We start from the raw sequence: 12,157 nt of genomic DNA, 5'->3' as shown, positions 1-12,157 counted from the left end.
GCCAAGAAAGTATGCATTGATTTACTACATTGCTGGAATAGTGAGAGATAAACGTGGAAGTAGAGTTCATCGAACTATCCTATTTATAGATTTTGATTGTAAAACCAAAGGGAAAAACAGTTATTAGAAGTTAAGCTTCCCAGTACAACAGAAGGTATCAGGATCATGTTCCTGTTCTATTGTTACCTGTTTGCCCTGCTATAACCGTCAAACTGACATATTCAAGAATTACTGAGAAGTTAATGAGAGCAGTCTATATTTGAGATGCTCTGAAAAAACTCTCCTGATGATGCTCTGAATTATAAATGAGTGAATATGGTTCATTATTATGATCCAGGACTCGGCTAAACTGGGAGAGAGACCTTAGCAGCACTGTATTGGAATAGCTGACTAAAGCATCAAGCCAAAAATGAGAGTTAAACTTTTAATGGTGTAGTGGTATAAACAGGGGTCTAACATGGAAGAAAAATGGGGAATCCCCTCTTCCATTTTCCCCCATAGAATGACGTGTAGGTTGAGGGTCAAGTGGATGAGCACAGACATGGGGGTCTTCTCATTGTTGAGGGAGCCCTGAACAAAAGGTTCTGGCAGTTTTATGGACCTGGAGTGGGGAGAGAGCAAAGGGGAGAGGCCAAAAGTGAGAAGTACTGGGTACTTAGTTAGAGTGGGGAAAAGTGGTTTCAAGGTTTCCCTCTCTTCCTCCCATAAGGAGGTTTCTGCAGAGGCACCTGAAAAAAGACCTCTGCCCAGAGAGACTCGGGAATGAAGTTGCCTGGACTAGACATGTAAGTATGCCAGAAAGCATGATCCACCAGGGGAGGCTGAGTCTTTTCTTGGAAATCCCTTTAGAAACTGCGACGCACTGGACGTGCACCAAGTCTGGTGTGAGGAGGGCAGCCTCCCCCATAAGAACTGCCAGGTCAAGGCTCATAATTGCCTATGTCCAAGCCTGAATAATTATACAAAGTTTTTTACCCAGAGGTTGAACTCCTCCATTGTCTTTAAGTGCAAACTTTTAGACCTTGAATTTTGCAGAGTAACAATAGGCTTATAACTGTAAGGGGGACTATGTAAGCACTTTTCTACTCTTTCTTTGTAGAAAAGGACAACTTTTGTCTTTTTTCCTCCTTTTCTGTCACAAAATTCTCAAAGCTTCTATAGCCAGCCACCAATATGCCACTGCTGTTGCTGTTGCTCCTTGTCCTTCTCCCCATCCTCCTTTTTTGTTTTCCTAGTTATTGTAGTCTTTTAATGGGGATAATAATCATTTTAGAAAATTTGGCTTAAAATTGTGTCTGTTCCTATGTATAGATATTTACTGTTTTAAAGTGAGGAATTAATGGAAGCTGTGTAAGTTATTAATTTGGGTTTAATGGATTAAAAATGAGAAATATAGCTTATATTTAACTGTTGTTGGGAGTTACAAATTAACAATTGGAGGCACAATCTCAAAGTACCATGTATCAAATATACGTAAACTAAACTTTTGTACCCCCATAATATGCTGAAATAAAAAAAAGAATATTTCTAATTCTCTTTACAGAATGGTATCTAGTATATTTTGAATTTTATATTAGCAAAGATCTTATTAGAAGAAGTGAACCTCCCACTTTGTTTAGTTTGCAAGACACACAAATGTCCTGGTTCAAATGATGAGAATTTATATACTTTTAAAAAATTTTTCCATAAGTCTTATAAAGGAATTTCTTATTTGAACTTAAAAGTTCTCTTTTTAACCCTGTGCTGAAACCACTTTTCTGGGGGCTGTTTGGCATTTTTTTCTTCCTTTATTTTTATGTTTTAGAAGGATGAGGGGAAAGTGTAGATGGAGAGAAGTTTCTAGTATAAATTAGTAAGAGAGTAGCAACACAAATACTCCACCCTGTTGGGCTTAGCCTTGATTTTCTTTTTTTACATTCCAACCATTAAAAATTCACCTTTCCTCTTCAATATATTATCTATACTCAGATGAACACTGCATGAAGGAATTTTATGGATTGAATATGTGCCATGTTTGCATGTAGTATCTCTGGTTGTAAACATGATAAAATTATCAATGAAACTCCCTAATTTGATCCTGAAGTGAAGGGATGTTGTCCAATGAATCATTCGTGTTTGTAGGAGGCAACGTCGTAGCTAATAGAGCAGGAATGGGACCCAGATGTTTTCTGAAAAGTTGGTTGCACTGGAGGCAGGGAGCATTACCTAAAGTGTAGGCGGCCATATGGAAGTGAAGGTTGGAAACATCCCATTACAAGTCATATATCACTGAGCTGACAGCAAGAGTTTCAGCTTGTTTTTATTTAAATCATGAAAGCAGCTGCTCAGCTGTCTAGCTGTATTAAATTTAACCCCTTTTCCTGGCAATTGAATTCAGTAATTTATGCAATTTTGATTGGACCACTGCATAAATATCATTTGGAGAGCTTTTTACTTATTCTTGTCCCTTAAATTCACATCCAGATCCATGACTGGCTAATTTTTCTCCTGAATGAGAATGCTTACAGATAATGCACCTGGCTGAGTCTATTAAAACAAATCACAGAGGAATACTATAATTTCAGCTTTGGCAGATAATTACTGTGGCAAAGCATGAATAAATGCCAGATAGTTTTTTAAGTGATCATCTATATCTCTTGGTGTCTTTTACTTATTTTCCTTTAGTTATGTTGTTTTCTTCCTCCTTTTCTCTTAGTGACTCGCTCTTTCATTTTTCTGCCCGGCATGCATTTCTAATATGTGATTCTACCTAACTCTTAATATTTTGTTTTATTCTTTTGTATCCTGGCTGTTTTAGTTGGCCTTTACACAAGTATTCTTCCAGACTGTTTTAGTCAATCTTTTCTTACTTCTCCTTCAATATGTCTCTTTCTCTCTTATTCTACCTTCTCTAAAGCTCCTTTCCAGCTCTATAGCTTGCAGGGTTGTTTGTAATCACCTTTCGTTGTGCTGTATTTATTTTTTAGAATGTTCTATATCCTCTATAAAGTATTTTTGATCAACATTTGGAAAGCCTTCAACTCATGTTTTGACCACATGTGCCTCAAGCTACCTGTTAATTGAAGATACATTTTATCACTTGCCTACCAGAGTAGAGACTTGGGCTATTACCTCTTAGAAAAGCACTGATTTTAATTTCCTGTGGAAAGAAACACTTTGAAAAGAAACACAAGTTTTATCCTAAACAATAGGCGTGTTAAAAGAAAATCTTTAAACAAATTAAAATTAGCAGATTTCATTTGAGCAAAGAAGAATTCATGAATCAGGCTGCACCCTAAACCAGGAGAGGCTCAGAGAGCTCCACCTAGTAACGTGGGCAGGCAGTATTTATAGACAGAGAAAGGAAATGACTACAGAAAGAGCTTGATTGGTTACAGCTTGGCATTTGCCTTGTATGGACATGGTTAATGAGTTGGCAGCTGTGATTAGCTGAGACTCAGCTGTTTGTTATAAGAATATCCTCTTTATTAGACTTGTGATTGTTTATACACTAAATTAAGTTGCAGTTTGCTAACTGGGGGTTCAAAGTACAGAGGCAGCAATATTAGGCTAAATTTAATTTAATAAGAGAAACTGGTAAAAATAGAGGTAGCTGGTTCTAGACAAAAAGATGAAGTTAAGGAAGCAAATTTACATTTGTTGGGATTTTTTAGGTAATTATTCAGGTAATAACATTCTTCCCTAACCATAATCAAGAGTCCTTCCCTTTTCTCTGCAAGATGATATTTTGTTGGAGATATTTAGTCTGAGGGACCTGTTTCTTTTTTAAAAAATTGATTGTATAATGATGTTTCCTGTTAGATTATTTTTCATGGATATGAAACTCTTCATAAAGTGACTTTAATAGTGAGTTCTATCTGTAATGATCAGGGTCCACTGTTGTCACCCTAAAAATAATTGGACATTAAGGTTTGAGAGTAATTGAGAGTGCCCGTAGGTGTCAAAATGATTTGCTATGGGTCAATGAGCATGCTGACATTCTCCAGGACTGTTTTTTTCCAGGGCTAATAATAAAGTAAAGGTCTTATGCAGAGATAATAGTTTTTCTCAAATGCCAGATCTGCCTAAACAGAAATTCTGACTCCATATTTCCAGTCTTTAAAAATGCAACATGACTCCATAAACTAAGTCATGTGCTGGAACATCAAGGATTATTTGTCAATGTGGGACTCGTAGAAAATTATGTTGCAATTAATGTTATATTTACTAGTTATATTTTCTCATTAAAAATCAACACAGAAAGTCCTTCTCAGAATTGGTGCCAGAAGGAAATTGCCATCTCACAGTTTAACTGACTTTTCCAAGGTCATGTCTGACATGGCCAAACTACACAGAGTCCCTGTAATTCAGAAGCAAACTAGTTTTGTTACTGTGTTCATCTTCTTGGTGCATTGATCTGATTTTAGATATACATCTAGTTCAATGATATTTAAAATAAAGAGTGCATTATCAGACGTAATGAAGATGTAACAGAGAGCTCAAAGTTCTGGTTTTTGAACATCCTACAGACCCAGGTTTGGTAAGGTTATAGCCAATAAAATTTGATGTGAGAAAAACTGGTTTTTATTAGGGCAGAGGATGAGCAGGACTGAAGCAACTAAAACAAGTTTACACGTGAAATATGCAATGAGAAACCACACAACATAATAGCAGCTGACTTGTCTCCTCTATTCATTCAATAAATATTTGTTTTAAAATGTACTGTGAGTCAAATAGTGGATTAGGTACCTAGATGCACAGATAAGAGTAGAATTTAAAAAAATAACTATCAAGAAAAAAGTCAAGTTTCACAGAATGAATAGGAGAGTTTGGATCAATGAGTTTAACCAACATTTAAATAATTAAGAAAATGTTTTAAAATATTTACTATTTCTGTACTTTGTCTTTCCTGAATATTTTATAAGCAAAGATATAATCATGTGTCCAAAACCGTAAGTTTTAATTTTGAAATAGTAGCAGTAAAAATCACAAAAGAAGCTGAATAATTTTAGCAGTTATCAAAAAAAGGCCCAGTTAAAGACTTTAGGTTCTCTTCATCTCTCAGATTAACATATGTTTTTTTAAAATGGATAATTCTAAGATTGTTGTGAGTGTAATGAGGTGGGAATACTTTGATACTTCTGGGAGGATCATAAATTTTTACATGATTTTATAAGGGTTTTTTATCAATATGTACTGAGAAATTTAAAATGTTTTAATCTTTGACATAATATTTTTAACCACAAATCATATCATGAAAAAATATGAAGATTAACTAAAGATTGTACAGAGATTACCATCATTCTTAATTACTTATAAAGGCAAATTACTAGGAGCATATGGAATCCAGTTTTAGGGGAATGGATTAAAATTGTGAGCATTCATGTAATGAAACACTAGAAACACTACACAATCATTAAGAATCTTGTTTTTGAAGGCTATATAATCACACAGAAAAATGTTCACTTTGTGTTAAATAAAAAACATACCAAACTTGATGATTTTAACATGACATAATAAAAAAGAAAGAAACAGAAAGAAAAATAAAATGAGGGAAGTATACCAAATCTTAATGTTGTCTCTCCAAACCCTGGCTTCTAACCTTAAATTAGGATATTTATTTTTTTAGATATATTCCTACTGTGCAAAATTACCACAATCAATATGTATATTTTTATCACAGTAAAAAATTAAAAATTTCAAAAGCCTCCCAATATTACTAGATGTGTTATGTGATGCAAAAATAATTTTTTAAATTATCTGTAGATAGAGATGGATCCTTTTACTCTGCAGTCCCCAACCCCCAGTCCAGAGACCTGTATGGATCTGCGGCTTGTTAGGGACCGGGTGGCAGAGCTCCGTCCACACTCCTCACTCCTGTGGAAAAATTGTCTTCTATGAAACTTAGGAAGGTGTGGGGGTTGCACAGCAGGAGGGGAGCAGTAGCGGGACAGGGACAAGCGAGGGAAGCATCATCTGTATTTACAGTGGTCCCATCCCTAGCATCACCGCCTGAGCTCTGCCTCCCCACCCTTCTGTTGAAAAATTGTCTTCCATGAAACTGGTCCCTGGTGCCAAAAAGTTTGGAGGCTGCCGTTGTTACTAATGCTGCCAAATTTGCTAATTGCTTTGATCCTATTCATGGCCCAAACCATTATGTCCTATTTCCTTTGGACAGCCCTATAATTATGTAGAGTTAGGAAGGGAAAGCGGTGCCCAGACACTAGAGGAGAATTTTCAGGCAAAGAAGATTCCAGGGCATGTGGCGAAAAGTAAGAAATATAAGACTTTTAGAGGTTATATTAGTCAGTTTGAGCTGCTGCAACAGAATATCATAGCCAAGGTGGCTTAAACAATAAAAATTTATTTCTCACAGTTCTGGAGGCTGAGACGTCTAAGATCAAGGTGCCAGCACATCCAGTCTCTGGTGAAGGCTCACTTCCAGCATCTTTTTCTTATGAGGCCATTACCAAGTGTCGTCTTCTCCTTGTGTCCTTCCTTTCATTGATGTGAGCAAAGGGCGAGCGGAAGCAAGCTCTCTCCTATCTCTTTGTATAAGGACACTAATCCCATTCATGAGGTTTCCACCATCATGACCTCATTACTTCCTCCTAATACCATCACATCATCCCATTGGAGGTCAGGGTTTCAATGTTAGAATTGGCGGAATTGGGGACAAACATGCAGTCCATAACCATAACCAAGGTCAAAGATTTGACCTGAGTTGTTAAGAAGAGTGTAGCTCTGCGAATCATTTTTACTTTTACTTGTCTTATTCTAGAAGTCTTTGGAAATCTATGTATAGGGAGATGCACCATACTTCCTTAGAAGGAGCTTTTCTCCGACTTCATTTAATTTAGATCTTTATTCATTCTAATTACCCATACAAAATAATCATAACACATCAGCATAAATAAATGTTATGTATCAAAAGTTTGCCAAAATAATATTTCAAATAGTAAAATTTCTATTTGTGACCCTGGAGGTGGGACTTCTCCAGCCATGTTTGTTTAGAATAAATATTTTTAACACATTCCTCCAGAAGCTGCTGAAAAACCATTTTAGAGATTTGAATATTTATAATTTAATTAACTCTTCTTAAGGAATCGATTGTGTATATAAAAATAATTCAAATGACATAACAGTGTTGTTTCTCTAATATTAAATGTAGTCATAATTATAGTAAATTTTAAATGGATGGGACAGGTATTAATAAAGATATAGTAAAAAAATGTGCTTCAGGGAAAAATTATGCATTGTCTAGACTCTAGAGAAGAGCTTTTGCAGAACCAGAGTCTTATTTTATGGAAGTTATTTTACAACTCTATAAATTATAGATAACTGATAGCAATGTAAAATGCTTTATATTTAGACATGTAAATTCTGTCCTGTCTAGCTTTACCCACCCCCCAGGAAAAAAATTTGCTTCTCAATGGACATTTATTTTAATATTCTATTAGCCTGTCTGTTCTTCATAGTCTCTTTTGAACAAGTTAAAATATCTACCTAGTTTCCTCATGGAATATAATCTTTAACAAATGTTCATTCTTATATCTACATTGAGAATCACTTTTTAATGAAAATTTTATTTTTATAAGGAGAAAGTAGTTTTAAGAAAATATAATGATATCACTGAAACTTCAATTTACCAAAAATTGTATCTGCTGTCTCTTATATATTCATAATGATGGCATTTCTAGTAACTCCTAGTCAATTACTGTAGCATTCTGGATTTTCTTCACATCTTGTAAGTCTTGGAGGAAATAAATTCAATATTTTCCTTAAATTGCCTTTTGGTCACTCATTTAAAATTTGCAAAGTTATTGGATTCTAATTATTATGCTTTATCTATGCTCATAAAATCTTAAAGTGGTGAATTAAATATAAAATTTAACCAAATGCAATGTTTTATTCTTGAGTATATCCAGGTCTTATACACACACACACACACACACACACACACACACACATATATACACACACTCAGACATCTGAATGTACAACTATAGTGGGCATATTTTGAGATATTTTAGAAAAAATTATATATGAAATATATATTAGATAATTACCATATCAATATTAAATTCCTTCTACATGATGATATTTTTGTAGATATGTAAGGGAAAGTCCTGGTTCTTAGCAAATGTACACTAAAGTATATAGGTGTAAATTTTTGGCTATTTGCAACTTCAAATGTTCAAACGTGTTTGAGGGAAACAGAGAGGGAAACAGAAAGAGACAGAAGGATAGATGGGGAAAAGTGCATATGGCAAAATATAAATATATATGAAAAATGGAAAGAGGTAAAGGCATTTGTAGTACTATTCTTTCCATTTTTCTGAAAGTTTGAAAATGTCCATTATAAAGAGATGGAAAAAATGAGAAATTTATGTAACAAGTAAAAAGGATAGGCTAATAGACATAATTATTTCCTCCATAAAGAAGTATTGAGGTAGAGGTGCTAATAACAACTATTTCTAATCACTAGCCAAAAAGCAAGTGGCAAAAGATGGATAACCTTGAAAAAAACAGTTCTTGCTTTAAGAGAATATTTAGTTGAATGTTAAAGATCACCAAATCAATCCCCAATAAGGAACTGTCTTTCTTTTTTTCTGTTTTACTTTCAAAATATTCTAATCCTCTTGTTTAAGTTTGCTGTTAACCAGGCTCTGTCTGAGTTTATCTGATTTTCAAAATCAAAACTTGAGGCTGTATTTTGGATATCTGTAAACTAATTAATTAAACTGATCATCAATCTCAGGATTCTATTTACCTATACCAAAAAAATTCTTTTATTTTTTTAATTTATTTTATTTAATTTTTGTGAGACAGAGTCTCCCTCTGTCATCCTGGGTAGAGAGAGTGCAGTGGTGTCATCATAGCTCACTGCAACATTAAACTCCTGGGTTCAAGCAATCTTCCTGCCTCAGCCTCCTCTGTAGCTGGGACTACAGGCATGCCACCATGCCCAGCTAATTTTTCTATTTTTAGTAGAGACCGGGTCTCACTGTTGTTCAGGCTGGTCTCAAACTCCTGAGCTCAAGCAATCCTCCTGCCCCGGCCTCCCAGTAGACCAAAAAATTCTATCAGATATTTTCCAAAACAAATTGAGTTCATAAATGTTAATGCTCTTCTTCCTAAAATGCTTTAATAAAGTGATTAAAAAGAAGCAAAGTGGGCCAACTTGAAGTTTACATCTTGCTTTCTCCAAGACCTTCCTTTGAGATATTTCAGACCAAATATCTCAAAGGAAAATTGCAGGATTAGAGATTTTCTTGCCAAACTGAATAACTAATTATACGATAATTATGTAAGTTGTCTATATATTTTGTTTTTGTAAAATTTGAGACAATTTGAAAGTGAAGAAGGTAATGCTCTATAAATATTAAGAATCTTTACATTTTACATAGATATAAGTTGTTATGGAATTGATGAAACTGCATAATATATATCTAACAATTACCATCTAGTTCATAGAGGAAAAATTATGTCTTTTGTTGAGTTTCTCTCTACGGGAGGTGGGGGGCAAGTAGTTATTCCTTGAAGGAAGCAGATGCATAAATTTAATTTTATGGATGGCATGTTTAATATTCAATTGAACAACAGTTTTACAAAAAAAGAGCTTCAATATGCCCCTTCTCTACTTAAAAGGGATTCTACCACTTCCAGTGCGCCTGCAAACAAAGGCAAGGTACCATGTCCTATGTCTTAGCAAGGAGTAAAAATATCAGAGTTGACTGCCATGAAATCAAAACTCTGTATTCGATTTTTTTCGGGGAGAAAGGGGATTACGTGTATAGTTGCCACTATTGCCTTTTGTCTCAGCAAGGGAAATAAAGAATTTAAAGTGAAAAACAAGAAGGTTTTTTATTTTTTTTAAGCCATGTCATTTTTTTCCCCTCTATTTCTGTGATTATGATGTAGGCAAAGTTGTTATTTCAAGAAAGGCACCTCTCCAGCAGCCAGCATTTTCAATCAGATTCCAAAGTTTTGATAGATGACTTATAAGAGCTCAGTTCTGGCTCAAGGAACTGACAGATGGATTCGACTTTCAGAGGGGTTGGAATAGATTCATGGAAATCACCCTGTAACTCTGATCCTACACACATATCCTCAATATTCAGAAGCCAAATTATGGCCAAATGATTCTTCTACATTTTCTACTGGCCCACTACCAAGGAGGCATACTGATTCAGAAAACAACAGCATAAATATTTATACAGTTTTCTTTTCTTCCCTTGTAATCTTAAGGGTATAAAACAACACCAAGTTCTTAATCCTTCTTTTTGTTTTAATTTTGTTTTTCCTATTCTTTTAACTCTATTGAATGCTTTTACATTTTTTATTATTTTATAAGATTTATGAACATCACCACAGATGATAGCATCATGATCAGCCTTCATATCTCTTTGAACACCTACTTTATTTTAAATTATATTAGCTTTAGGCAACAGATATTAAAAACCACACAATAATAACAGCATATATTGATATCAACCAATTGTTTATTCTACGCTTGATTTTACAATCAGTTCTAAAATATGAACAGTTTTAAAATGAAGTTAATTTCCTGTTAAAACAATTTGTAAATCAACATTTAATGAAATAATTTTGTATTAATACAGTGCATTGTTATTATCGAGTCTGAATGCACAAGACAGTATGTCAAACACTTTAGAGGGAAACAACTCATATTTGATGTTTTCATTGGACTTAAATCTCAGTTGGGTGGAAATACAAGATACACAATACTTATTATAGCAGGCAGTATGTAGTAAATGCAATAAAAAATAAGGCAAAAAAATATTCTAGAGATTTGGAGGACATAGAGATTAGATATTTTGTAGAAGAACTGAGATCATGAAAGAATCCAGGAACAAGGTTGCATTGAGGCCCCGATTTGAAGGAAGGGAGAGATTTACAGAAATGGGATTGGAGAAGATAATTAGAGGAAGTGAGCATGGAGGGAGCTGTGCAGCAGGAAAGAGCTGTGGTGTGTTCAGGAAACATGTAATAAGCCACCTGGTTTGTCTCGTAAGATGTTAGGGGATTATCCGGAGAGCACAAAAATATTTTCTTATATATCAATTCCTTGGAGAACTCATTCACTCTCACAATGTAATCCCCTAAAATCCTTTAAATCCATCTTTTTCTCTCCTTCCCCACAGACAATTCTACTTTAGTCTGGCCACTGTCTTCATCAACTAACTGAGACAGTGTCCTAACAGGACTCTCACCCACGTTGCCAGCCTGCACTTCGCAGCCAGGTACAGAAGAACAAATCTAATTATGTCACTCCATGATGAGAACCTTTCAGTTGTCTTCACAAGCTTCATCTCTGTCTGCTCTTTCCTTGTGCTTCTGGGGTCAGACATTTCTGAATGTCTCTTAATTCCTTCAAAAAATGATCTTTTTTTCCTCCTGGATTGCTGTCTGTGCCCCCAAAAGTTTCCCTCCTGCTTATTTCAGCTAGCAAATTCCTCTCCATCTCTCCTGTCTCAGTTTAAATATCAGCTTATGCAATCATTTATTCATAAATACTTAATTGAGCAACTACTGCTCTCTGGGCTCTTAATTTTGCCAAGATACTTCCCTTATCTTCCACACTGTATTATATGCCTCTGCTACAGACAGCACACAATGTTGTCATTGTGCAATGATTTGTAATATCTATTCTAATTCAAACTCTGTAAGAATAAAAATGGATAATTTTTATCCATTTTATGCATGGTGGATAATCACGATTTTATAAATAATTATTTGCTTCATAAATATTTTAGTTATCACCTTTATGCTGATGAATATTGTATAGATAATCTGTGCATGGAGAAACTCAATACAAATTTGATCAATAAATTAATGAAGCTACGGTAGTTTCTCTTGCCTATCATGATTCTCACAGCTTCTCCTGACTTGAATGATCTCCTAGTCAATTCATCTCAGATATTTTAAGCTTTTCTGAAGGCATTCTCCCTCAAAGTCATCAACTGAGATCTACATTATTCATTCTGGCACTGAATAGCCCCATGGAATGACTTCTTTTTCAATTTCCTTGTTACTACCAAATTTATGTTGAAAGAGAGTCAGGCCAACCTCCTCCATCACAAGGTGGTGTGGACTCCATGAGCCATGCTGCAGTTGAGTTAGTCCTGCTTCACCCCACCCCAGGTCTGATCTG

At 34.9% G+C, this 12,157-nt stretch overlaps 1 protein-coding gene across 2 annotated transcripts in view; it reads left to right on the top strand.

The window, feature by feature from the left end:
• Positions 1–12,157, top strand: part of AGMO (alkylglycerol monooxygenase) — a 299,655-nt gene that overhangs the window by 270,995 nt on the left and 16,503 nt on the right. Inside the window, exon 13 of one of the 2 annotated variants that reach the window (XM_045564800.1) lies at positions 11,148–11,215. The exons of the other annotated variant lie outside the window; for it this stretch is intronic. Within the exon in view, the coding sequence (XP_045420756.1) occupies positions 11,148–11,162 (15 nt within the window). The 3' untranslated portion in view covers positions 11,163–11,215. Of the gene's footprint in view, positions 1–11,147; positions 11,216–12,157 lie in introns of those variants that run through there. 2 annotated transcript variants of the gene reach the window in all.

Source organism: Lemur catta, chromosome 11 (assembly GCF_020740605.2).
Source record: "Lemur catta isolate mLemCat1 chromosome 11, mLemCat1.pri, whole genome shotgun sequence".
Taxonomy (NCBI): domain Eukaryota; kingdom Metazoa; phylum Chordata; class Mammalia; order Primates; family Lemuridae; genus Lemur; species Lemur catta.
The sequence above is the reverse complement of the archived record's forward strand: the minus strand, read 5'-3'. Positions and strand labels throughout refer to the sequence as shown.